This window comes from Poecile atricapillus, chromosome 14 (genome assembly GCF_030490865.1).
Source record: "Poecile atricapillus isolate bPoeAtr1 chromosome 14, bPoeAtr1.hap1, whole genome shotgun sequence".
NCBI classification, from domain to species: domain Eukaryota; kingdom Metazoa; phylum Chordata; class Aves; order Passeriformes; family Paridae; genus Poecile; species Poecile atricapillus.
The window spans coordinates 15458016-15485433 of record NC_081262.1 but is presented as its reverse complement, the minus strand read 5'-3'; the positions used below and the strand labels follow the sequence as shown (position 1 = coordinate 15485433).

At 50.6% G+C, this 27418-nt stretch overlaps 1 protein-coding gene across 2 annotated transcripts in view; it reads right to left on the bottom strand.

Moving 5' to 3' along the window:
• LMF1 (lipase maturation factor 1) overlaps nucleotides 1–27418 on the bottom strand; it is a 149656-nt gene that overhangs the window by 7246 nt on the left and 114992 nt on the right. For both annotated transcript variants that reach the window (XM_058849503.1, XM_058849504.1), the window contains 4 exons: nucleotides 14785–14953; nucleotides 11391–11544; nucleotides 9321–9504; nucleotides 1215–1327 (listed from right to left, as the gene is read on the bottom strand). In XM_058849503.1, the coding sequence (XP_058705486.1) occupies nucleotides 1215–1327; nucleotides 9321–9504; nucleotides 11391–11544; nucleotides 14785–14953 (620 nt within the window). The remainder of the gene's footprint in view (nucleotides 1–1214; nucleotides 1328–9320; nucleotides 9505–11390; nucleotides 11545–14784; nucleotides 14954–27418) is intronic.

Below are 27418 nucleotides of genomic sequence, written 5' to 3'. Positions count from 1 at the left end.
CAGCTACTGTGGTGGGAATGAAGGGATCCCTAAGGTTGGCAGCAAACTTTCACCTCAACCTGGATGGAAGTCCAGGATCATGGAATTACAGGATCAGGGATGGTTTGGGATGGAGGGGAGGTTAAAAATCATCCAGTTCCACCCCCTGCAAAGGGCACCAGGCCACAGAGAGCAGGGTTATGGGATATTGGGAAGGAATTCCTGGCTGGGAGGGTGGGGAGGCCCTGGCACAGATTCCCAGGGAAGCTGTGGCTGCCCCTGGATCCCTGGAAGTGTCCAGGGCCAGGCTGGATGGGGTTTGGAGCAGCCTGGGACAGTGGAAGGTGTTGGGGTTGGAACTGGATGGGCTTTAAGGTCCTTCCCAACCCAAACCATTCCAGGATTTGGGGATTTTTACCATCTTGGGTTTTACAAAGCACCTCAGAGGAAACATTTTGGTAAAAGTGGGAAGTTTTCTGTGCCTCAGCTGGAGAAGAAGTCTCTCCTCAGAAGGTTTGGGGGATGCAGTGCCCTAAAGCTGGAAAACATCAGCAGGATCTGAGGGGAATTTCATTCCACACAGAGCTCTGGACCTGCATCCCTGTTTGCAGTGCATCCTCAGAGCCCCAAATGGAAAACATTAGCAGGAGCATAACATGACTTGAGTTGATCCAAAATGCCCCAAAAAATATGTTTTCTCAGCTAAAAATAACTCCATCAACAAAACAGGCGCTTTTGGGACAAAATTCCTTTTGTATAAAACCTCGGAGTTTTCCTCTGTGCCTTTCCCTGGCTGATGTTGGCTTTGTCTCTTCCTTGAAAACACAAACAAGTCCAAGACGAGTGTCCACAAACTCAGTCATTCCTGCAGGGCTGTTTTGTCTTTGAAACACCTCAGGAGGTCCATGGAAAGTGGTGGGGTTTGACCTGAGCTCACAAAGAGAAAAAAACCCCAAAGCTGAGGGGCAGGAAAGCACAGCAGGAGGGACCATCCCTGGCCAGGAGCAGCAACAGCGAGCCCTTCATGGATCTGCTGGCAATGGGCTCATCCCAAGGCTCCCTGTGGCCCCTCCAGGGGGGAATCAAGGTGCTGGCAGCACTTTGGTGTCCATCAAAGCCACCCTAAATCCCACCTGGGTCCCACCAAACACAAAGCCCAGCAGGAAGCTCCTGTTCACGGCCAGGGTGGGAACGAGGTGGAGCTTCCAGCTCCCTCAGGAGAACTCCAGGCTTACCTTGGAGGGTCCCTGCCTGAGAAGGGGTTGGTGGCCAGCAGGGACAAGGTCTCCTCTTCCTGGGCCAGCAGCTTCCCAGCCAGGTGGATGATCCATTCGTTCTGCTCGTAGGTCTTGGGGAAAGGAAGAGGGAATGGAAACGTTAGGAACTGCTGGGTTTTTCCTGGAGTGTTACTGGGATTGAAGATTTCTGTCCCTGGGGAGAGATTTCAGCGGCTTTGGGTGGAAAATGGTGAATTTCCCAGTGTTTCAGCACGTGTCCCATGGGATCCTTGAGGTCCAGACAGAGACTGGCAGCCTCAGGGAGCAGGGAGAGCTTCCCTGGGTTTGCCTCATCTGCCAATTCTGCCCCCAGACATTTGATTTAAATCATTTATTTAGCAAACCCCACAGGGGAACCATAACAGCACATTTTTTATGGATAACCCATCCATCCTTTTAATCCAGACTGCTTCCCCCTGGGAAAAGGGTTTGGGTTGGTTCCCTTGTGTTATCCAAAGGAAAACAGAAGAAAGTGGCTTCTCTATTCCCAGTTCCTGTCTCCATTTTCTGCCCTGTGATCCATCCTCCCTAAATTCCTTCCTCATGGGCCCACTGGAGCAGCACAGCAGCAGAGGCTGACTCTGAATTTCGGTAATCCTGAGGCAGCAGGGATTTGGACTGGATGATCCTTGTGGATCCCTTCCAGCTTGAGATACTCCCCGATTCTGTGATTTCCCTCCCCGCAGGAATCCTGCTCTTTGCCCTTGTTCAGGCTCCTTCTGAGGATTTCTCCCATTTCTGTGCCTTGGGCTCGGCCGGGATTTCTCCTTCTGCTTTTCCCAGCAGCGGATTTTTGAGTGCAAGCAGTAGGGGACACTGTGGGAAAGGGAAAGGCGGGAGCTGTACCTGCAGGGCTGTCAGCAGAACACAGCCCCGAGGCAAAGCTGCTCCGCACAGCTCCCCTCATGGCCCGCTTTGTTATTCCCGTCACCAAGGGAAACGGGAGCGAAACCATGGAAAACACCACGGCCCATCCAGGGCAGCTCTGCCTCGCAGGGTTTCTGACCCCAGCTCATCGCCATTTAGAGGAAAACCACAGTTTTTTCAGCCAAAAAAGCTTTTCAGAGTGATGCCTCCCCCTCCCGCTTCCTCCCTGCTCCTTCCATCTGCTCTCATCCGTCGGGGATGGATGATGGAGACAGGGATGCTCCACACAAACCTCAGCCAGCTCCCAGGACGAGCTGGCACTGTCCCCATGGCTCACCCACTCCGAGTCTCCGTGTCCCTCAACAGCCCGGGGGTGCTGCAGGTGCTCAGGCTGGGATTTGGGAAGGTGGGTGCCACTCTGGGAACCCCTGGATGAGAGAGGATCTCCCAAAAGGTGGATTTGGCTGGGATTTGGGAAGGTGGGTGCCACCCTGGGAACCCCTGGCTGGGGGAGAGGATCTCCCAAAAGGTGGATTTGGCTGGGATTTGGGAAGGTGGGTGCCACCCTGGGAACCCCTGGATGAGAGAGGATCTCCCAAAAGGTGGATTTGGCTGGGATTTGGGAAGGTGGGTGCCACCCTGGGAACCCCTGGCTGGGGGAGAGAATCTCCCAAAAGGTGGATTTGGCTGGGATTTGGGAAGGTGGGTGCCAAGGTGGAACCCCTGGATGAGAGAGGATCTCCCAAAAGGTGGATTTGGCTGGGATTTGGGAAGGTGGGTGCCAAGGTGGAACCCCTGGATGAGAGAGAGGATCTCCCAAAAGGTGCCACAGCAGCTCAGGGATCAAACATCACAAGCGGCACCTTCAGCATCCTGCCTGGACATCCCAGTGCCCTGGATGATGTCCAACATCATTTCCAGGAGAGCCTGGGAGATTTGGGAGCTCCTGTGTGAAAGCTGGGAAGCACCAGGAGAATGGGAACAGGAATCCCCGAGCTCGATGGAGGCCCCCAAACCTTCCAAGCCTCACTGAGAAGCGGGAGGCTCCAGGAAGGTGGGATCGGCTCCCCAGCTCCCGTGCTCTCCAAATTGTTAATTAGCAGCTCCGTGCACACCAGAGTTGGACTTCTGGTCTGTAAAGTGTTTTTCTTGTAAAATTTACAACATGTCTGGCCCCAGTGAAGTCTGCGGTGAGAAATTTCCAGGCGGTGCAGCCCCCGCCCCCCTCCCCGCACCGAGGGCTGCGCTAACGACCCTGCTTAACTCATTACTCTGGAAAGTGATACCGAGGAGAAGGGGGGGAAAAAAGATTCCAGGAGATCTGGGCTGCACCCAGGGAAGCGTCACTCCAAGGGGTTCCTCTGTCCGTGGATCCAGCAGGATCCAGCTCTGGATGGATTGGGATGGAGGGATCTGAGTGTGCAGCACAGGGCCTGAACCATCCAGGGGATTAATTATAGGAGAAAAAAGAATCCAGGATGGGAGCTCACATTGCTGGGAGGTGGGCAGTTCTGGGGTCAGGTTCAGGGTTTGGATCTTCAGTGAGCAGCAGAAGCAGCCGGGAGTGATCCTGCACAGCGATGGATCCCTGGGCTGCTCCAGCTCCATCCAGCCATGGACCACAACTCCCACAGCTGCTCCTGCCCTCCCCTGGGGCCAGACCTCTCCCCAGGCCACCCAGAGCCGGGGCTGCATCCATCCTGGGATTTTCCATCCTGGGATTTTCCATCCTGGGATTTCTGGGGAACAGAACAGTGTCTGCACAGGCACTGCAGGGAGCACCATCACTGGGGACCCCTGCCTGGGGAGCTGCATCCCCCCCGGGGAGGAACACACTTCCCTTGGCCATCTTTTGGGAGTTTTCCTTCTGTTTTAGCACAGAAAGCAACTCAGGGAGCTAAACACACAAAAACCCCGCTGCCTTTGATCCCAAAGGCAGCAGAGCTGAGCAATCCCACAGCACCACAGCCCTAAAGCCTTTCTGTGTTCACAGACACTCTGTGCAGACCCACGGGAATGCCAGGGGCAGCAATCCAGCCACATCATCCTCAGCAGCCCCTGCAGCTGGGACCAGCACCCAGAACCCCCAAAAATCCTATTCCAGGTACAACAGAGGGGACCAACAGAGAACTTCAGGCACTTTCTTTGCTAAGCTTTGAATTCCTGATGGGTTTCAGCCTCGTACAGAGCTCAGGCAGACACTTCCCCCCATCTTTCCATGCCAGTCTCACCCCAAATTCCACTTTGGGAAGGGGATTTGCTCCTTCTCCCAGCCACACGTGAGGAGCTGAGCATCACCTCCCCAGCAGCGCTGCCCCACCACCTCCCTGCAGCTGTTGGCACTCCCTGACCTCCCCACTCCGACACTTTTCCAGGGAATAAACACGGTGTTCTCACCTTGAACACATTCACTCGTGTCCAGGAGAATTTAATAACTGCACAGAACTGAAACCCAAAGCTCTGCTAAGTCAGGCACCAGCGAGGAGTGCAAAGCAGCCACAGTAGCAACAAAACTCTGCCGATAACAAAGTCAAGGGAACGTTATCATCCCAAAAAAAAACCCCACAGAAACCCCCCGGCGCTACGGGGAACACGTTCCCAACTGAAATAATAATAATAAGGAGGTTTTTTCCTTGAGCTTTAATTGGTCATTTAATGAAAAAGGACTGGGGATTAGTGTGGTGTTTTATGGAATCTCGGGGCTGGCACGGGCGCAGGAGGAGGTCAGGACGAGATGCACATGTGGGAACAGCTGGAAACTTGGCACGGGAGCCTGGGGTTATTATTTCACGTGGTTGGGAGCCCTGAGTGGTTTCAGGTCGCAGTCAGTGGCTGCCAGAGGGGCAGGGCAGGTTCCATTTCCCCTGTTCTGGTGTGAGGGGCTGGTTTTGTGTCCATGGGGGATGTAACATGGGAATTCCACGGTGGAATTCCACCATCCCGGGCATTCTCAGCCCGTATCCACAGTTCAGCACCTTCAACGTTGCTGTTTGGGGAGCTGGAGCTATCAGGAGCAATAATCCCTGTCCCACAGAAAGGAGGCCACAGTTAATGCCACCCCTGGTTGGTTGATGTAATTCCAGCTCACCATCACTTGTTACCACCCTGCTGCCCAAGGAAGGTCCATGCTGTTATCTCCAATAACCACAGGGAATCATGGAATGTTCTGGATTCCAAGGGACCCTAAAACCCATCCAGTGCCAAGGGCAGGGACACCTCCCACTATCCCAGGCTGCTCCAAGCCCATCCAACCTGGCCTTAGACACTTCCAGGGAGCCAGGGGCAGCCACAGCTCCTCTGGGAATTCTATTCCAGCCCCTCCCCACCCTCACAGGGAAGAATTTTTTCCTGATTTCATCCCATTTTTTTTTCTATGAGTTTTCCAAAGAGCTGTGCCTCCAGCCCAATGTGCAGTTTACTCAATAAAAGCCATCCTTCAATCCATCCCACCAGAAAACCCTTGGGAAAGCAGCTGCTCCCTGAAGGAGGCAGGAATAAAAGGCTGCATGAGACAGCAGAGCAAGACTTTGGGAATCAGCTCCTCCATCCCACCTATGCAGGGAAAGGCCACACCTGGCACAGCTCCCGTATCACCTCTGGCTCGGGGAAGAAAAGTCCCTTTGTTGCAGAGTGGGCTCTGGAACACACGGTGGCCACGGGACAGGAATCATTCCCTGCACCCACAAGGTCTCCCTGTGTGTTTATCCAGCCCAGGGCATGATAGGATATCGGGCTGCTCTGCCATTCCCAGCACTTCCCTGGCCCTGCTCCTGCACCAGCTGAGGCTGCCTGTGAGCCAGCTTGGAATTCTGCACGGCTGCAGGGAGACAAGAATCCCAGGGAAAAGGAGGAAAGAAACCCTTCCCTCTGCACATGGACCAGAACACAGCAATGGAAAATGGGAGTGAGCTGAGGGGGAAGGAAGGAAATGGAAAAGGCTGAGCTGGGGACAGGGAGCACAAGGCTGAGGGTTGATTACGACACTCACACCTCCTCCTCCGGGCAGATTTTCCCTCCAAGCACCTTCTGGCTGCAAGGCTGAGATAACAGCAGGCTCGAATCAAATATTTGACAAAAATATGAACCTGCCTTCTCTATAAATGGGGTTACTTCTCCTCAGCTCGTGCATAACCTGAATTTTCCATCCCACCCAGGGCAGACCCTCAGAGCACCAACCCTGCTGCTGGAGGATCTCTCTGCTCTTAGGAAAACAGCTGAAGGTTTTTCATCAGTAACCTCATCTCTGGAAAACACACACTGCATCCCAGAGCATCCCAAACTCTGCTCCACGGCAGGTTTTACATCCAGAGACTTTTGGAGCAGCTTCAAGGAACGATCCAACAAACACTGGGCTTTAAATCCAATCTGAGGACAGCAATATTTTGGTATTTTGGAGCAGTTATTACTCGATAATAAGAGGGTGCCTTTGTGTTGGCCATGCAGTCCCCAGACAGAATAAACACCCTTCAGGCCACAATAAGGAAGGGAAAAGCCTCTCCCTTTGATTTTTCCTTTTCCAACAAACCTTTGGGGCAATAAACATCCAACTTTTGTAGAATCCAAGACATCCCAGCACCAGCAGAACTGACCAACTCAAAGCCCCAAAAGTATGAGCAGCATTTTGTTTTCTGCTCGTTAGTGATCAGCGATGCTGAATCCATCATGGGATGATTTTGGTGCCAGCCAGGCTCAGTGCTGGGCTATTCTTGAAATTCCACCATAAACCAGAAGTCAAATCATTACAGGAGGGTTGGCAGCAGTAGCTGGAGCACAGATAAGCCTTTAACAATTTGTCACCTGCTCCTGTAAAACCAGGATGTTTCTGCATTAACACACGGAAGTGTCAAGGGGGGGAGAAGTTATTCCTAATGCTTAACCTCAATTTTGTGGGATTAAATCATATTCTGCCATTTCAGCCGTTCTTTCCTCCCTTCTCTGCGGGTGGGGAGGGGCTGGAAGAGAATTCCCAGAGAAGCTGTGGCTGTCCCTGGATCCCTGTCCAAGGCCAGCTTGGAGGCAGCTTCCCAGCGAATCCTGCAGCCAATCCAGGGGAGAAAGTTCCTCGGGAATGCCGGGGTCGTTTGTCAAGTGCTGATGAGGTGCAAAGAGGAGCCTGTCAGGAGCGGCACGAAGGGATGGGAAATATCCTTCCCCCAGGTCCGGGGCTTTTCCACAGCCTGTCAGAGCTGGGAATGTCAGCTCCGTACCTGGCCACCGCCAGGGAAACGCAGACTCAGCCCTGGAGCCACAGAGAAACATCCCAGAACTTCTGGAAAGAAATGAAATCTAATCCAGAGGCTGGACTCGCCCGGGTTTATGGAGGCTGGAAACTCCCACACGGCTTTTGCACAACTCCTCTGGCTTCGGGAGCTCCTCCTGGGCTTCCAGCTCCTGCTTCTCGTCCTTTCTGCTGCCCTGGGGGGCTCAACAGCAGCCCGGGATTTCTCAGGAGTGCAGGACAGGCAGCCCAGGGAGGCGGCTGGCAGCAGATCTGGAGCTCTCCGTGCTCCAGCGGACCGGGGGCCATTCCAAACGGGATTTATTTGTCTTAAGCAGGTATTTACATGCCTGAGCATCCCACGCTCACCGCCGTGCCCGGGCAACTCGCTTCCCACTGTTCTCCACAAGAGTTATCCTCATTCACACAAGAGTTACCCCATTCCCACATTTTTCAACACAAGTTATCCCCATTCCCACAAGAGCTACCCCATTCCCACTTTTTTCTGCACGAGTTATCCCCATTCCTACAAGAGTTATCCCCATTCCCACAAGAATTACTCCATTCCCACTGTTTTCCACATGAGTTATCCCCATTCCCACTTTTTTTCCACAAGTTACCCCATTCCCACTGTTTTTCACACGTTACCCCCATTCCCACAGGAGTTTCCCCATTCCCGTTTTCCAGAGGGTCTTTTTTTCCCCCTTTTGTTAACAGATGATCTCAGCAGGATGTGGAATTGCCCCGTGGGGATTTCTGTGGGTGCTGGGGGGCCATGGAAAGCCCTCGGGGCAGGAGGGATGTGGGAGTGCTGAGGTGGGGATGCCTGGGAAGGAGCACCAGAACTTGGGAGAAGCTTTTAGAGAACTAAACACTAAAAATAATGGATCAAACGCTAAAAATAATAAAATAAACACTAATAATAATGAATTAAACACTACAAATAATGGATTAAACACTACAAATAATGAATTAAACACTACTGAGATTGAATTTAACAAGAGGGATGCAAAGAGGCTGAGTTATTTCCTCTTCCTCCTCCCAGCTACACCAGCACCTGGCTCCAGCATCCCTCGGCACAGCCCACACTCTGCCCATCCTTTAAACCTCAGATCCCTTTTGTTTTAAACCTTCAGGACATTTCTGCCCTGGGCAGAGCCTTTTCCACACCTCAGACACAAACCTTTGCCTGGGGGAGCTGATTTCTCCCCACCCAAAACTTCACCCCTGGCTCCATCCACCCCCTGCACCTTCCCCTAATTCCAGGCACTGCTCCTGGCTGGAGTTTGGCCCTTGGCTGTGGTTTTCCTGAGGGATAAGCAGCCCTAATGCAGATTAAATGAAATTCCAGCACACACAAACCAGCGGGGTAAATATCAAACCTGATGTCACAGCCCAGGAATCCCAAAGGCACCGAAATGAAAATACCACGGGGAAAGCAAACCCAGGAGTTTGGGGCAGAGGGAAGGGAGATATTCCAGGAGAGGATGCAGGGACAAAGGGAAAAGCCTGGGATACTCTGAGATGGGTTTGTTGCCAGTCAGTTTTGGAAAACCCAGCTCATGTCATGTGGGTAAGATTTGCAAAATGAGCTAAACAAGAATTAACATTCAAGTCCCCCCTCCTTATTTAATTTCTGGCTGTCACTTGTTTGCTGATATCACATGGGGAAAATATTTGAAGGGACCAATGTCCACGTGTGGGAATGGGAGCTGCTGTCCCCAGGGGTGTCCCCAACAGGGATTCTTGATATTGCTAAGAAACCCTAAAAAAAGCCCCACCTAAAATTGCCAAGAGTTTCATTACAGTAGCACAGTCCTTTAGGAACTCAACCTTTCTTCTTGCTTTTTTTTTTTTTTAATAAACATAATTAACTCAGCCACGGCTTCCAACACTCCCCCGTGCTCCCAACACGCAGTAAATCCATGGAATTGGTTTTTTCCTGGTCGAGGAAAGCCCAAGCTTCCAGAGGCACCTACCTGGAAGGCAGCAAACCACATGAGCCAGTCGAGGCGATAGTGGTAGGGGGAGATGAGGCACGGCCTCCTCCTCAAGTCCCCGGGCTTGCACTTGAACTCAAACTCCTCCCAGACTGCTGTGGGATCATTGGGATCCAGGCTGGATGTTCCCTGAAGGATGACTTCTGTCCTCTCCCTGGTGATGCTGTGGGGTACAACAGGATGTTGTTATCTGGCTCAAATGGTGGGAAATCATCGAGGCACAGGTTTGGGTGCGAAAAGCCAATCCTGCTCCAACCCCAACACCTTCTGCTATCCCAGGCTGCTCCAAGCCTTGTCCAGCCTGGCCTTGGACACTTCCAGGGATCCAGGAGCAGCCACAGAGTCCCTGGGAATTCGTGTCAGGTCCTCCCCACTATCACAAGGAAGGATTTCTCCCCGTATCTCAGCTAAAAGCTCTGGTTCATGAGAGTCCATGGGGAACACGAGTCACTGGCCTGGAGGAACAGTTGGATCCTGGGACTTTCTCCAGCAGCAAAATCCAATTCCGTGCCCTTCCTTCCACCACCTGCAGCTGCTCCAGCCCAAGGGAGAGCTGTGATCCATCAGGATGATTCCTACAGGACAGGTGGGTCTGTGGTTCTGGATCAGAGCAGCTCATGAGAATTCCCATCTGGCTCAGCTGCAATCCCAGCGTGGAGCAGTGGGAATGGCAAACTCCAGGCCATGGAAGCACCACCCTGGAGCCCTGGGTGAGCTCCCAGAGACACCCACCTGCTCCGAGGAGCTGCTTTCCATATGGAACACGGAGCTATGGAAACCTGCCTGGCAAAGCTCTCCAGCTACAACACCCTTTGGAATTTTTTCCACTCGGATTTTGCCTCCTCCAGCCCAAGAAACCGAAAATTCGGGAACACACAACCTCCACCTTCCATTCTGATGGCTCCCAGGGAGAGATGCTCCCAACCTAAGGAATGCTGAACATCTCCATTGAGGAGATCTGTGGATTCTCCAGAGTCCAGACCTTTAGCAGCCAAACTCCTTCACCTTCTGCAAAATATATTTATATTTATATTTATATTTATATTTATATTTATATTTATATTTATATTTATATTTATATTTATATTTATATTTATATTTATATTTATATTTATATTTATATTTTTATTTTTATTTTTATTTTTATTTTTATTTTTATTTCCTGCTGGCTTCTCCTCTGGGGCCTTGGCCAGAGCCCATCCCAGAGCTCTGAAGAACATCCATGGTCACCATGGATGGTGCAAATTTGCATTTTCTCTGCAAAGGTTGCTGCTGTCCCTGGAACATCCTGATGCTGCAGCCCTGCTTTCCATCATTTTCCCATTTGGAAGAGCCTGGGAGGGACAGCACATGAGAGGGGGTATGCTGAGCCCAGCCATGGCTCACCTAAGCTTTAGTCCCCAAAAACCCCAGATTTGGATCATTAAAACCCAGCCCAAACCAGTCTGGTTCCAAACACAGCTGGGGATGCTTCCCTTGTCCACTCCCACCTGAGGGATTTCCTGAGCTGCTGCTGGTCCTGTCCTCTCAAATCTTCTTTTTTGAGGCCATTTATACTTTGGTCTCCACAGTTTCCTGGAGCAGTGAATTTCCCAAAGCACTCACTGGAAAAATCTGCTACCAAGAGCTGCTGTGGACATTTCCAGGGGGGAGAGCAAAGGAGTGCAGGGGAAGAGAAGCTCACCAGAAATACAGAGGGCTGGGGATGGTGAAGACATCCTGGATGAACTCTCCTAGGGATATTTTCATCCTGCTCCTATGGATATTTTCATCCTGCTCTTACATTTGCTGTGTCGATGGAATGAGCTGACTCATAAACAGCTCAGAGAAAAAAAATTCAGTGGGAAAGAAACCTGCTCCTTTTCTCCTTATTTCTCATAAACAGATAATCCATAAATTGTGATTTAGGGGGAATGGAACCTGCTCCTTTTCTCCAACTCTTTCATACTCCAGGTCTACTGGAAGGATTTCTCCTGAGGTTTAAGGCACACAGGCTCTGGGACAGGCTGGGGAGAGCTCTGGGATGTGCCAGGAAAGGCCCAAAGGTACCTGCCGAAGGCTCCGTAGGTGTTGACGATCCTGAGGGGGTTGAAGGAGGTGTTCATGACCTGTCTGGAGCTGAGCAGGTTCAGGACCACCGGGACGCTGAGGTAGGCGATGAGGAGGCCCAAGGAGATGTTCAGCACTCTGCGGACACAGGAGCCTGTGGGGGACACAAAACCAGGCCAGAGGGAGGTGATTTCACCACTCTGCTCCCATTCCAATCCTCATTCCAATCCTCATTCCAATCCTCATTCCCACTCCCATTCCAATCCCCATTCCCACTCCCATTCCAATCCCCATTCCCACTCCCATTCCAATCCCCATTCCCATTCCCATTCCCATTCCAATCCCATTCCCATCCCCAGGCCCCCTGTGCCGGCCCTGCCGCTGACAAGGCCCCGCCGTAACCACCCCGACCTTGCCACAGGCCTCTATCGCTGCTGGGATCTGCCTTTCTCTAAATAGTCTGAGCAAGGGCTAAAAGGAAAAATGTCTAAAATGTGACATCAATCATGGCTTTAATACAGGGGAAAAACCACAGCTGGCACTTGCACCTTGCTCAGGATCAGCCTCCTGCTTTGGGAGCCGGCCGTGGCGTCCTGGGGCCGCTCCTGCCTCCTCCTCCTCCTGCTGCCCTCAGCTCTCCCCATCCTGAGGGCTTTTCCTTCCTCAAAATCCCAATTCCCCAGCACTCCTGGAGGAGATGTGTGTTGCTCTGCCAGCGCTCTGGGATGGGGTTTGCAGGAGCAGCACGGGGCTGGGCTGGATCCCAGGCCGGGCAGACACCGCCAGGATCAGACAAATAAGCAGAGGTGACCCCCGAGGGGCTCCTTCCCTCATGGCCCTTTTCAATTTATTTAACATTAACAGCCAAAGGATCGGATTCAAAGCAATTGCGTGGAGCTTTCCCCCTTATCTCTGCAGGAGAGGGATGTTTATTTGAACCTCTCTCAGAAGCTATTAATAATTGTTTAGTCTGAGAACATTTCTGGAGAATCGTTTGAATCGGGCCTTCCCTCACCCCCTGTGCTGCTGCCTACGAGGCTTTGGGGCGTTTTTGGGGGTTTTTTAAGATGGACTGAACTTCTTCCCCTGTAATTCAAGAGCAGGTGGAGGCACACAGAGCCTCACTTGGCTCCTCAGCAGTCCATGGCCACGCTCATCCTTCAGCAGGAGGGATTCTCCTCCTGTCCCCAAGCCCTTGGTGGTCACAGCCACTCAATCAGAGAGAAAAAGGAGCTAATTGAGGAAAAAAAAATAATCTAGATGGCAAAGATGGAGCAAAATGTGAGGACAGGAGCCAGTGGGATCTGGATGGGAAGTGGAGGCCTCAGTGGGAATCAAACAATTCAAGGATTCAGAAAATCAGGACATGGCTGGGGGCCCTCCTGTCTTCTGCTCTGGTGGCCCAGGCCTGAGGGCTCCTCTGAGCCTCTTGGCATCCATCAGCACCATCTGAACAGCCCCTGCTTCCTCAGCAGGGAAAATGCACAGGAATTCAGATCCCCAGGATATTACAGACACCTCACCCCTTCTGAGGGTGGGACACAGCTACACCCGGAGTGGGATGTACATTCTCCTTGCCTGGACACCCTGGCTCAGTCAGACTTTCTGGAGAACATCACAGAAAAGGTGCAAGTTCCTCAAAACAGGATCTGCCTCCCCCTCACAGAGACTCCCTTTGGCTTCTCCTCCCAGAAAGAAGCTGCAGCCTCAGCCCTGTTTGGGATTTGAGGCATAAATGCAGAAGGAAAGTTTGAGACTTTCACAGCCTCCAAAGCAAAGCTCCAGGAGGGGAAAAGCCAATGAAGATTTATATGATAAAGATTTATATTAATATGTGAAATAAAAAGACACAAAATGTAACGAAGCTCCATAGCTGGAACTCCCATTTTTGATTAATAAGCTGCTTCTTGGTAGAAAAGTCTGGAGACAGATGCTGCCTCTTGTTGACATTTTTCCTTCCTCTGACAGATGTTTGGGATATTTAACCCCAGCAGCTGTGATTGTTGTTGATATTACAGGCAATTTGTTGCTTATATGCGGTTTATAAAAATGCGGCAAACACCGCTCTCCATCTGTTCCGCAGCCTCATGAGAAACATCCCAGTGCTGCTTCTTCTGCATCAGGGCAGCTCGGAAAGCACCTCTGGAAGGGGAAATCAGCCACCTCGAGCCCTGTTTTCCAGCTACAACCCCCCTTGGATTTGCTTTTTCACACTCATGGGATGAACAGGAATTCTCCTCCTCCCCGGTTTGGGGAATTCTCTCCCCACCACGATGGTGGCCATGCTACCAGTGGCCACCAGCAGCTGCTCCTTCCACTCTCCCAGGCTTCTCCAAGCCCTGTCCAACCTGACTTGGATATTTCCAGGGATCCAGGGGCAGCCACAGCTTCTCTGGGAGCCTGTGCCAGGGCCTCCCATCCTCCCAGAGAGGAATTCCTTCCCAATATCCCATCTAACCCTGCCTGCAGCCAGTTTGAAGCCATTCCCTGTGTCCAGTCTCTCCAAGCCTTGTCCCAAGTCCCTCTCCAGTTCTCCTGGAGCCCCTTTAGGAGCTGGAAGGGGCTCTAAGTTCTCTCTGGAACCTTCTCTTCACCATGCCTTGAAGGAGAGCAAGTGAGGAGGGCAAATGTGAGAACTCAGTTTCTAACCCCTCATTAAGTCCCACTGGGTGTTTCATCCTTGACTTTAAACAGTCGAAATTAAGAAAAAAATAAATTTAAAAAGTAACTTAAACCATTCAACTCCACATTCTTAATTGAGTTCGAGTCATGGGGAGCAGCGCAAGGACTGACTCAAGAGCTGCAGCTGCCTGGACTTGCTGTGACATTGGTCCTGTACAGAGGACATGTCCCAGAAGCAATGTCCCCACGGCCATGTCCCCACAGCAATGTCCCTATGGCAATGTCCCTATGGCAATGTCCCCTGGCAATGTCCCCACGGCCATGTCCCCATGGCAATGTCCCTATGGCAATGTCCCCTGGCAATGTCCCCACGGCCATGTCCCCATGGCAATGTCCCTATGGCAATGTCCCTATGGCAATGTCCCTGTGGAAATGTCCCCACGGCCATGTCCCCATGGCAATGTCCCTATGGCAATGTCCCCTGGCAATGTCCCCACGGCCATGTCCCCATGGCAATGTCCCTATGGCAATGTCCCCTGGCAATGTCCCCACGGCCATGTCCCCATGGCAATGTCCCCACAGCAATGTCCCCTGGCAATGTCCCCACAGCAATGTCCCCTGGCAATGTCCGCACAGACCCTCATGAACCAACCTCACATCGCGAAGTCCAGGCACCCTCTGCCCACAGAGGAGCAGAGCTTGGCTTCAAAGACGAGAGCTTTGGAGCCAAGCACATCAAAATCCCAACTTTTCCATCCCTGGAATAACTCACCCAGGGAAAGCCTGTCTCCCTCTGCCCCCGGGAGCTGCATCCGCGCCGCCCGTTCCCGCAGCCGCGAGCCGAAGAGGAGCCGCAGGCTGGCGTCGTCAAAGCAGGCGATGCTGGGCACCATGGTCAGCCAGTTCAGGAAACTCAGGTTCCCACTGATGATCAGGAGCACCTGGATGGGAAACCAGGAAGCAGAGAGCGCTGGAGCTCTGAAATCCCACCAAAAACACGCGGTGATGGATTTTAGCATCTCAATGCAGACCTCGCTGATTTCCTGGGGTGGCAAAGCCTTCCTGGAGCCCAGACTGCAGCCCAAACGTGTCCCATGGTTCAACAACTCTGCCTGTGCTTTCAGCAGGAGCATCAGCCAGGGGACAGAGTGGCTTGATTTCTAGTGACTTGATTTCTAAAGTGACTCGATTTCCAGTGACTTGATTTCTAAAGTGACTCCATTTCTAAAGTGACTCAATTTCTAAAGTGACTGGATTTCCAAAGTGACTTGATTTCCAGTGCCTTGATTTCCAGTGACTTGATTTCCACAGTGACTCAACTTCCAAAGTGACTTATTTTCCATAGTGACTAGATTCCCAAAGTGACTTATTTTCCATAGTGAGTAGATTTCCAAAGTGACTCGATTTCCACAGTGCCTCGATTTCCCCGGTGCTCCCACGGGAATCACCCCCTTCCCGCTCATTCCGAGGGATCCGTGACAGCAATGCTCCTGAAACCCTTCAGGAGGAAATCTTGGAACTTCTAATTAAAGAGCAGCATTAAATATAGAAGTGTGCATTTTAAGAGGCGTTATTTTGTTTTAATTTTAGCTTTTATTGGCTGTTTAGGAGAATATCTTGCATGTGGTGTCCCGAAATACCACTCCACAGTACAAACATCAAGAACACAGGGACAGTTTCAGCCTGAGTTCTCTTAAAAAAATCCAAGTTTCCTCATTTAAAATGACAACAAATACATGCTGAGAACGTGTGATTTCATATTTTATGTGATTGGCACCGTGGTTTCTGACATGGTGATTTGCAAGTTACAAGTTTTAAAACCCCAGCAGGACTCTTCAGAAAGTCACAGATTGTTAAAAAAAGGAGAGCTCTGACCAATCACATCAAGGAACAAAAATCCTAACTATTATTTAGTTAAAAAAATAATATTTTATGCTGAGTTGGATAATTAGGAGGGGGGGAAAAAAAAAGCGATTTCTATCTGAATTCCAGACACATGTTGGGTCCTGGAAGGGAACATGTTACAGTCGAGGTTTGGGGCTCACCCTGTGACCTGAATGTGATTTAGCTCGATGCATATTAATCAGCCTGGCTTCATTATCACACCTCTCACTCAGGGAACTCTGCTCCTGTTCCGAGGTGATTTTGCCTCGTGCAGTTGCAGTCGTGTTATGAAAATCCTTCTGCCACTTCTGGTTCCCAGCTCTGCAGGAGCCCCTGGGTGGTCCACGGGAGGGTTTTTTCAGCAGTGATTCACCTCTCTTTATTGCTTGGAAGTCAGGAGCGGGAGCTCTTATTTCCAGCAGCCCTGAGAAATCAGGGGATTCAAAAATAACAGGAGTTTGGCGTTTTTCTGGGCTGGGGTGGAATTGCGGAGCCGACACATTTTTAATTTCAGTGCTTCTGGCTGAGGCTCGGAGCTCGCGCCAGCTCCTGCTCACCCGGGGGTTGATGAAACCATGGACCCCTCGGATCTGCAAGGACAAACCTCAAAGGAACTCCTGCTTCAAAGCCAAAAAATGGGATTTGTCAGACATCCTGAGGGGTGGTGTCCCAGCAAGCGGCTTTGTGGCCATGGGAGTGAGTTTTGTTATTTGATCGTCATCATCGTGGAATGGTTTGGGTGGAAAGGGACCTTAAAGCTCATCCTGTTCCACCCCCAGCACCTTCCACTCTCCCAGGCTGCTCCAAGCCCTGTCCAGCCTGGCCTTGGACACTTCCAGGGATCCAGGGGCAGCCACAGCTTCTCTGGGAATCTGTGCCACCCTCCCAGGGAAGAATTCCTTCCCAATATCCCATAACCCTGATCTCTGTTAATGTGAAGCCATTCCCTGTGTCCTGTCCCTGCATCCCTTGTCCCCAGTCCCTCTCCAGCTCTCCTGGAGCCCCTTCAGGCCCTGGAAGGGGCTCTGAGCTCTCTCTGGAGCCTTCTCCTCTCCAGGTGAACATTCCCAGCCTGGCTCCAGAGGGGCTCCAGCCCTCGGAGCATCCCTGTGGCCTCCTCTGGATTTGCTCCAGCAGCTCCACGTCCTCACGCTGGTGGCAGAGCTCCAGGTGAGAGTCCCCAGAGCAGAGCAGAGCAGAGCAGAGGGATGGATATGTCCATGGCACCAAGGCTGAACCCCAGTGCCTCCCACAGCGCTGATCCCTCAGGAGCAGCCTCTCCCAGGATTTAGGGATCCACTGCCATCCAAACCTTGGCAGGCAGGAGCCCAAATCCTGCCTTTCCTGCGTGAAACCTCTGGAGCTTCCAGGTGCTGCTCCCTCAGAGCAGAACAGTGCTGGCTCCAGTTGGGATGTTCAGTTTGGGATGGATTTCCCAGGGCAGATCCCTGTTGGAAGAGCACAGGGAGCTTCCCTGATCCTTCATCAGCTGCACGAGGAGGGAGAATCCATCCACACTTCCCCCAGCAATTCCAGCCTTTGGCTCACGTCACCTGGATTTTTCCATGCTCCAACCAGCACCAAAACCCAGCTGGATCTCCAGCCCTCCATCCTCATCCACCCTCAGCCATGATTTGTGTTCCCAGAGCGTCTTTCCCTTGCTGGACAATATTGAAATCCCAATTACACCAACCAGATGGGATCAACCCCTGTGGTGATTGGGAGAAATTTTTTATTAAAGCCCAGTATTAATCATGGTAATTGGGGAGGAACTTTGAGGTTATAAAACTACAGCATGTCTAATGAGCGAGCTCCTTCTAGGAGGAACTGAGGGTTTTAATCTAATAATGTCACTTTTATGGATTATGACTGGAGTTTTATGAAGTGTGATATGAAATACAGTGGATTCATGGCTCTCGCTGGATTAATTTGGAAAAGTAGTTTTCCTGGTTCTAGGCCCAAAACCAATTATTCCTCACATTTCTGTCCCCTGCCCCGTTACCAAACCCCTCCGTCAGAAAATGGGCACCTCCAGCCGTAACTTTTTTACAGGTTGGGCTTCTTTGTTTGGCTGGGGTTTGGTTTTTATTTTTGGAAATCCCAGATTGTTACAAACACCCAGTAGGCAGAGGAAGCTCAAATTCCACTGCACAGGCTGGATATTTGTCCAGGAGGGACAAAAACAAACTGGAAACTCTTAAAGACAGGCGAGAGCTACCTGGAGCTTGTCCTCAGCATGGGGACAGGATCACCTCACTGGGGATCCTGATATTGAGCCATTGGCACAGAAAAGCCAAAATTGGGATGTCTGGAAGGACTATAAATCATTTAATGGGAAAAAGGAGACCTCAAGAACCATCCAATCCTTCCTGCTGCCCCAAAGTAGAGTCTAAAAGTCAAAGTAGAGTCTCTACCTGCACTAGAGTGTTTTTGTTAAGCTATTCCTAGAAAAATACTCATGTATGTTGTTTTACCCAAAAATTTATCATGGCCACAGACAAAAAAAAAAAAAAAAAATCCATTAAATAGCAGCAACAATAATTTTTAATTTCCCCCCATTATGAATTTAATTTCTTGTTAACTCCTTAATTGGATATTTGCATGAGGATTTAATCTGCTCTTCAGTGCAGAGAAAAACAGGGAAATAATCACCTCTGTCCAGACAGGAGATGGTTTTGTGAATTGCAGAGAAATTCAGAGAGCTATTGCACCCATGGACATTTTTTTCACATCTTCCTTTCAAACCACTTTTAAACTGGAGCTGGACACCCAGGAAACACCTCTAAAATTAATCCCAAATATTTTGGATGGCACTGGCAGGACTGGGCAATTCCTGCCTATTCAAGTTGTTCTGGGAATGTTTTGCTCCAGGTTTTTGTTTTCCCTCTCTGCTGAGCTCTGCTCCATGCTCAGATATTAAGACATCATCAGAAGAATTCCAGCACGGCGATGAATCATGAACTGTCACTGTTTTACAGAAGGTGCAAATTTAGGGTTATAAAACTGTCAAAACCCTAAACAGTTACACAGAGGGGGCTGTGCTGGATGTGCCTCTGGAATGGGATGGAGACAAATCCAGCTGGGAACAGCCAGGGCACATCCATGGCAGAGACCAACCCTGGTGGATGCCAGGAGGGGCTGGGGGATTGTCCCTGTGACCCTCCCTGGGTGGGTGTTCTTTGGAATCACGGAATTATTGAGGTTGGAATCATGGAATTATTGAGGTTGGAATCATGGAATTATTGAGGTTGCAATCATGGAATCATTGAGATTGGAATCACAGAATTATTGAGGTTGGAATCACGGAATTATTGAGGTTGGAATCATGGAATCATTGAGATTGGAATCATGGAATCATTGAGGTTGGAATCATGGAATCACTGAGGTTGGAATCATGGAATCATTGAGGTGGGAATCATTGAGGTTGGAATCATGGAATCACTGAGGTTGGAATCATGGAATCACTGAGGTTGGAATCATGGGATCATTGAGATTGGAATCATGGAATCACTGAGGTTGGAATTATGGAATCATTGAGGTTGGAATCATGGAATCACTGAGGTTGGAATCATGGGATCATTGAGATTGGAATCACAGAATTATTGAGGTTGGAATCATGGAATCATTGAGGTGGGAATCATTGAGGTTGGAATCATGGAATCATTGAGGTTGGAATCATGGAATCATTGAGATTGGAATCACAGAATTATTGAGGTTGGAATCACAGAATTATTGAGGTTGGAATAATGGAATTATTAAGGCTAGAATCATGGAATCATTGAGGTGGGAATCATTGAGGTTGGAATCATGGGATCACTGAGGTTGGAATCATGGAATCACTGAGGTTGGAATCATGGGATCACTGAGGTTGGAATCATGGAATCACTGAGGTTGGAATCATGGGATCACTGAGGTTGGAATCATGGAATCACTGAGGTTGGAATCATGGAATCACTGAGGTTGGAATCATGGAATCACTGAGGTTGGGATCATGGAATCACTGATTCTTGGATCATCGAGTCCAACAATTCCCCCACCACAGCCAAGGCCACCACTGACCCCAAGTGTCCCCAAGCTCCACACCCACACAGCTTTGAAATCCTTCCAGGCATGGGGATTCCACCCTGGACAGCCCTTTCCATAAAGGAATTCCTTCCTAACTTCCAAGCACGTGCAAACCAAAACAAAAAGCAGACGGTCACTTACTCAAGGGCTCTTTAGCTCTAAACAGCAGCCAGGGTGAGGAATTCCACCCCAGGCATTCCCAGCACCTCGGTCCTTCCCAAGAGGTTCCAGGCAAGCAGGTTTTGGAGGATGGAAGCAGCCCTCAGCTCCTCCCTGCACTGCCAGGACCAACTCTGGACTTGGTGAAACCACAAACACCATTTTCATTTTCATTTTTGTTTGCCATTTTCATTTTCCATTTTCATTTTCATTTTCCATTTTCATTTTCATTTGCCATTTTCATTTGCCATTTGTGCCACAGAACCAGGATTATCCCCTAATACCAGCACACAGGAAAAGAAGGATTCAGGAAAAGCATTTTCCAGCCCTGTAGAAATAATCCTGGATTGAGGTTTAGTTACAGCCTGGAATGGACTGTCAATAGGCACCAATCAATTACTCAATTACACAGAACTCCTCTGTAATTAACGCTGGATGATTAATTAGTGATCAATAATAAAGTGGAACACCATCAAGAGTAGAAAGTGACAGCCTTTTCCAGAATATCCTCCTCCCTACTAATTAGGACATTTTTCACCAGGAGATGTGTGGGTTCAAAATTCCCCGTGTGAGAAATGATGTGAATTAAACGCTGCTCTCAAATCCTGGATCAGCCCAAAGTCACATGGAACTGTTTATATTCCTTGATTGAAGGAATGCTAAAACACTTCTGGCAAAAATGCTTCCATTCCCTTTCCCCAGCCAGGCACTGCAGGCTCCTTTGCAAATCACTTTTTTTTTGCAATATTTAGAGGTATTTAAAAATTGCCAAAGTCGGGGAAAACCAAATTTTTGGGAAGGAGAGATGGAGAACACATCAGAAAAAAATCTATTCTGATAGCAAACATCTTCTCTAGTCCAAGTCTTGGTAAAATTTGGGTGAAATTGGTATTAAAGACAGAGCATGGGGAAAAGAATGTTCTTGGGAATAAATATTGATGGGAATGCTGAGTATGGCCAATCTCAGACAGCCCTGGCACAGGGATCTGTGCCACAATCCCCTTCCAAAAGAATTCAAATCCAAGGTTTTGGTTTCACCAATTGTGGCAACATCTGCAACAGCTGGACTGGGACTCTGCTCCCCAAATTCCAGCTCAATGAGTCCAGAATGAATCCAGAGATTCAAGCCCATCTCTGCATTTTCAAGCTAAAAGGAAAGGACGTGACCGCGTCCGCAGGCACAGGGAAAACACAGAGAAAGTCAAGGATGTCACATCTGATCAGCCTGACACAGGGCTGGAAAACACTGGTGGCTCCCCTGATTTGGATCTTTCTGCAGCTCCTTCCCTTGCCTCGTTCAATCCATAATTCTGGGTAATTTGAAGCTCTCAGCAACATCTGCAGTGAGATATTTAACTTGGGTTGGCTGCTCGGTGTCACTGGAAGCCAAGGCTGGGTGCGTTTCCAGCTCTGGGATGACCTGGATTTTTCCAGCAAACCAAGAGCACGTTTTGGGGGGGAACACACGGAGCTGAGCCCCGATCCCTGAGCCCGTGGGGAAATCCTGAGAGCCCAGGAGAAATGGGAAACACTTGTGGCTGAAAACACACCAGGAAAAGCCAGCCCGGTGCTGTGTTTGGGGCTGGGCAGCATTTGATTTTAATAAAGCCAGGCTGCAAAAGCCTGGAGGATAAAAAAAAAAAGTGAAGGGCTGGATGTAAAAAATGTATGGAAATGTTAAAAAAGAAAGAGGAGAAATGTGAAGGAAGGGCAGAACAGCCACCCTGCCTCAGCATCTCCGTTGGTGAAGCAGCAAGGCAGAAAAAAACCTGAAATTCTGAAAAATCAGGAAAAAAGTCCCAAATCCTTCCCTCAAAATGTGATAAATATGGAATCAAGGAATATCCTGAGTTGGGAGAGACACACAAGGATCACTCCTTGGTGAGGATCTGCCACAGGTTTCCCAGAGAAGCTGCAGCTGTCCCTGGATCCCTGGAAGTGTCCAAAACCAGGCTGGACAAGGCTTGGAGCAGCCTGGGATGGGGAAGATGTCCCTGCCCATGGCAGGGGTTGGGAATGGTCACTGAGGTCTCTTCCAGCCCAAACCATTCCAGGATTCTGCAATTCTAAGCCCAGCTCCTGGTTGTAACCACCCAGCTCACTGGGTGATTGCACTAATTTAAATTACAAAATGCCCACCCACAGGGCATCGAGCCCTTGTTAAATTTTCTGAGGTCAAAAGAAGAAAAAGCAGGAAAAACAGGCTTTTTTTCCCATTTTCCATCCCAGATGGCAGCTTAGCAATCCCTGAGCTGTCAGAGGTGGCGACTAAATAAATAGCAAATGAAACGTACCCTGGGCAAAACCAGAGATGCTTAAGAAAACACAAAATGTGTTAAAAAAAATCACATTTTTATGCTGCCATCTGCAGCAGTTTCTTTTCAGCCTTACTCATAATTCCAATTACAATGGGAGCGAGGTGTAAATGATGAAATGATTAAAAAAAAAATAATAAAAAGGAGATTTTTCAGCTTTTTCCTTCCCTGAGCAGTTTGTTCTATGTGGGACAAACTGATGCTGGCATGGAGGCAGGGAAGATCACTTGGAACCCCAGAAATTGGGATGCTTGTTGCTCCAGCCCTGCCAGGGGGGGGGTTTAATTTTATTTATATGGATTTATTTACTTGTGGGAATCTTAAAGAAACCTCCAGTACAGGGATTGATGGAGTTTGTTCAGCACCAGACAGGAATGGAAGCCAAAAGAAGCCCAAATCCTGATTTTAGCTGTGGAGAGGTGCTGCAAAGGGATGGGATTCAGAAATTTGGAGCCATTTCTCTCTGAGCCTGCACAAACAGCAAAGGAGGATTTCAGGGCTGCCTGAGGAGCCTGGCTCCTCCTGGGAGCTTTGGAGATCCCAGCCATAAGGAGATGGGAGCAGTGGGTATTTCCTGGTAGCCTCATCCCGCTTTTCCCAGCCCGGATTTGGCAGATGGGATCACATGAGCTGCGGATCCCGAAGGATGCTGGGGAGGAAGCAGAAAATGCCACCCACTTGCAAGGTCACAGCTGCGAGATCCCTGCTCACGCTGCTGCACTGATGGCTTACATATGAGAGGAACCTTGGAAGAGGAAGGAAAATATTCCAGGCTGGATATTCCAGGCAGAGCTGTCACCAGAGGGGAACCGCTGCCCCGACAAACAGCCAGGGCCAGCTGTGCTGATATCAGGGAAAGATGCTCCCCTGGAAATGTGCTGCCCAGGGCTTGAGGCTTTCCAGCTCCAGGGAATCTGCAGCAGAGGATGAAGAGCAGCTGCCTGTCCGTGAGGAAGTTCCTGCAGTGACTCATCCCACAAAACCCAAGGGCATCCACATCAGCCACGGGGCTCGCTTTCAGAGGTTACTCATTATTCACCCACAAACTGGGTTTGTCAACAGAGGGGAAGAAAAAAATCTCAAATTGCCTCAAAATCCTAAATCCGTCATTGCCTCATCCTGTGATTCCAACAGCCCCATCCAGCAGCGTGGATAAGGAGCTCCTCAGAGCCAGGTGCCAGAGTGACCCTGGGACAGACACCAGGGAAACAGGACGTGCCAGGCACTGCCTGGGGCTGCCGGAGGAGCCTGGACAGGGATTGATAAGAAGGAGCAGGGATCTGAATGCTCCCAGGCTGCTGAGCTGGGAAAACATGCAGGGAGCTGGGAAAAATGCAGAGAACTGGGGGGGGAAAAAGACAGGGAGCTGGGGAAAAATGCAGAGAGTTGGGAAAAGATGCAGGGAGTTGGGGAAAGATGCAGGGAGTTGGGGAAAGATGCAGGGAGCTGGGAATAATGCAGAGAACTGGGGGGGAAAATGCAGGGAGCTGGGGAAAGATGCAGGGAGTTGGGAAAAGATGCAGGGAGTTGGGGAAAGATGCAGGGAGCTGGGAAAAATGCAGAGAACTGGGGGGGAAAATGCAAGGAGCTGGGGAAAGATGCAGGGAGCCAGGGAAAGATGCAGGGAGCTGGGGAAAGATGCAGGGAGCCGGGGAAAGATGCAGGGAGCCAGGGAAAGATGCAGGGAGCTGGGGAAATGTCCTGGTTTCCCAGTACAGGAAAAAAGATGCAGAAATCTTGGCTGTTCCAGTTTTCCTGCTCCATCCCCACGGTGCTCATTGGCAATGTGTGCATGGCCAGTGGCAGGTGAGGACATGGATCAGGAGAAGGACAGAGGTGAGACTGGATCTGCCCAGGTGTCCTGGATGGATTCTGTGAGGAGAATCTGCCCAGCAGCCCTGGAAGGTCCTGTCAGGTGGGCATCTCCATCCTGGACCTTCAGGCCACGGACTCGTTGTTAGGGAGAGTTTCTGTCTGGCTTTGGAGATTAATTTCTCCTGACAGTGAGGAGGAACCCTGAAGGTTTCTGCAAACCAAGCTGTTTATGAGCCAGTGCCAAAGGCAGAGCCGGGAGCAGCAATCCCAGAGTTCCAGAATTCCCTGCCGGAGCACAGCCCGTGCCACAAGGCATTAATCTCCCATTTGGGCCTGGAAATGTCGGCGTGCCGGAGCCGTGAGCGGCGCAGACAGCACGGAGGGAAGTGAAACCAAGCGGCAAATTACAGCTCTGCCCGGGATTTTCCAGCTGGGATCCCATGGAGGTATTTCCCAGCCCTCCCAGCTGTGGTCAGAGCTGCTCCTTTCTGGCGTCTTGTGGTGGCAGCGCCGCTGTCACCGTGCTGGGGCTGGGGGAACTGAGCCACAGCGGGCACTGTCACCAGGAACACCAGTGGTGACAGCCCAAGGGACAAAGGGGACTGGCATGGGTCCTGTGAGAGCCTTTGGAACCAGCCCAGAGGTGTCTCCTGGTCCTGAACACCCTCAGGGCTCCTGGTTTTGGACAAGGAATGGTCTGGGAGCGTTGAGGAAGGAATTGTGACACCTGGAGCTCCTCCGGTGCAGGATGATCACGGGCTGTGCCAACTCAGGATGGCAGGAGAGGGACAAGAAGAGCAGCAGTGTGACCCAGCTGAGACGGGAGCAGAGCCACCTGAGCCCCTCAGCAGCTTTGGGACATCACCAAGCCCTGGTCTGAGACACATCACAGCCACTCCTGACCCGGCCCAGCCACAGGAATCCCTCCACGTCCCCAAACACGATCCCTCTCCCACCCTGCCCACATTTCCAATGGTTATTTTACACCGTACAGGTTATTTCGGCTGTCACACACTGGAGATTCGCACTCAGAAACTCCTGCAAGGGAGGAAAAGCACCAGGAGAAGCAACAGAACCACAGGAACATCCCTGGAACAACTTCCAGCCGGGACATCTCCACCAGAGCGTGGCCCAGGGAAGCCACCACAAGGACTCTTATCACAGCAGTGGCTGCGTGTGGAGTATTTCATTTGGCACCCTTTGGAGCTCTCATAATCTTTTCCTTTATGATTAATATTAAACAAGTCATATTCCTTATGGAATTTCCTAACCCTGTCTGTTTATATTTTTCTCTACATCAGAGTTAATATTTTAAGATCGCCTCTCTCTCTCTCTCTCTTTTTTTTTTTTCTCTTTTATTTCACGTTCATCTGTTTTTCCTCATTTTATAAATCAGGTTTCTTGTTTAGTAGTCATGACAACATCTGCCTGTGGTGGTTACACCACAGCCTGGGGCTTTTTATTTTCTTTTCTCCCCCCAAAGCTGCCTAAAGAAAAAAAAAAATTTAAAAAAACCCCTTTAAATAAATAAAAGCATAAAATGAAAGGGGCAAGTTGGGAGCCGCCTCCTCCTCCTCCTTTCCCTCCAGTGACCCACTTCAACAAGACTTCCCAGCATGGTGGGTGAGGACTCATTTGGCTTCAATCCTGCAAAGTCTTATCCACTTAGTTCACTTCAGTGGGAATACTCGGAGCACATCAAGTCAAGCACATCTGAAAGTCTTTAAAACCTCGAGGTCTGGGCCCGAGAGGCTCAAAAGCCAAAAGCTGGAGCTGCATTTTCCTTCTGGGCGTTGAGCTCTGCACAAGAGCACCAGGGATGGGATGGGATGGGATGGGATGGGGTGGGATGGGATGGGATAGGATGGGATGGGATGGGATGGGATGGGATGGGATGGGATGGGATGGGATGGGATGGGATGGGATGGGATGGGATGGGGTGGGGTGGGATGGGATGGGGTGGGTTGGGGTGGGATGGGATGGGATGGGATGGGATCCATGGGATGGGATGGGATGGGATGGGATGGGATGGGATGGGATGGGATGGGATGGGATGGGATGGGATGGGATGGGATGGGATGGGATGGGGTGGGATGGGATGGGATGGGATGGGATGGGATGGGATGGGATGGGATGGGATGGGATGGGATGGGATGGGATGGGATGGGATGGGATGGGATGGGATGGGATGGGATGGGATGGGATGGGATGGGATGGGATGGGATGGGATGGGATGGGATGGGATGGGGTGGGATGGGATGGGGTGGGATGGGGTGGGGTGGGATGGGGTGGGATGGGGTGGGATGGGATGGGGTGGGATGGGGTGGGTTAGGGTGGGATGGGATGGGGCGGGATGGGGTGGGATGGGTGGGATGGGGTGGGTTGGGGTGGGATGGGGTGGGATGGGGATGTGCTGCTCCCAAGGGGAGGATGGGGTCACTTCCAGGAGATTCTGGAGTTCAAACTCCATCTTCTCCAAATGGACCACCACGAATCCGGCCACCACAGCCACCCCATGGCTTTGGCATCTCCCTTGCTCTGGGTTCCCAAAAAGCCCCAGTGGCTGGAGCCACCTTCACACCCTTATTTCAACTGAACCCTGTCAGGACAACCTGGAGATCAGGCAAATCCAAAATTCCAAAGCAAAGGAGCGTCACATGAACAAATGCACTCCTAAAATCTAGGGAATATTAAGGAATGCATTTTTCACCCCTAATTCCAGGCTTTCAGGATGATGGGAACCAGTAGCTTAGAGGGAATTTAGGCTTTTGGAAAAACAAGAGCGTGTTTTATTCCAGACTTCTCCCACGAGCGCGACAAACGGCCACGGAGTTACGGATCCGCCCTCGCCCATGGAAAGACAGCGCTAAAATTCCAAGGGGTGTTTCACCTTGGGAAGCAGGAGATGGCTGGGAATGCTGAGAGCAACCCCAAATCCAGAGGAGGCAATGAGGAAGGGAAATTGAAGAAAGGCAGATGAACCTTTAATGCAGCAGAACCTCTGGGAGCCCTGAGACACTGTGTCCAGATGTTCCGAGGTCGCTGTAACCTGACTCCGAGAAGGAAGAGGATGTATTCCTTAAAATTCCCCGTGGTGCTTTAATTTACTGCAGCCTTGCTGAGGCTGCATGTGGTGATCACAGGTGGGGTTTCACACTGACCATAAAC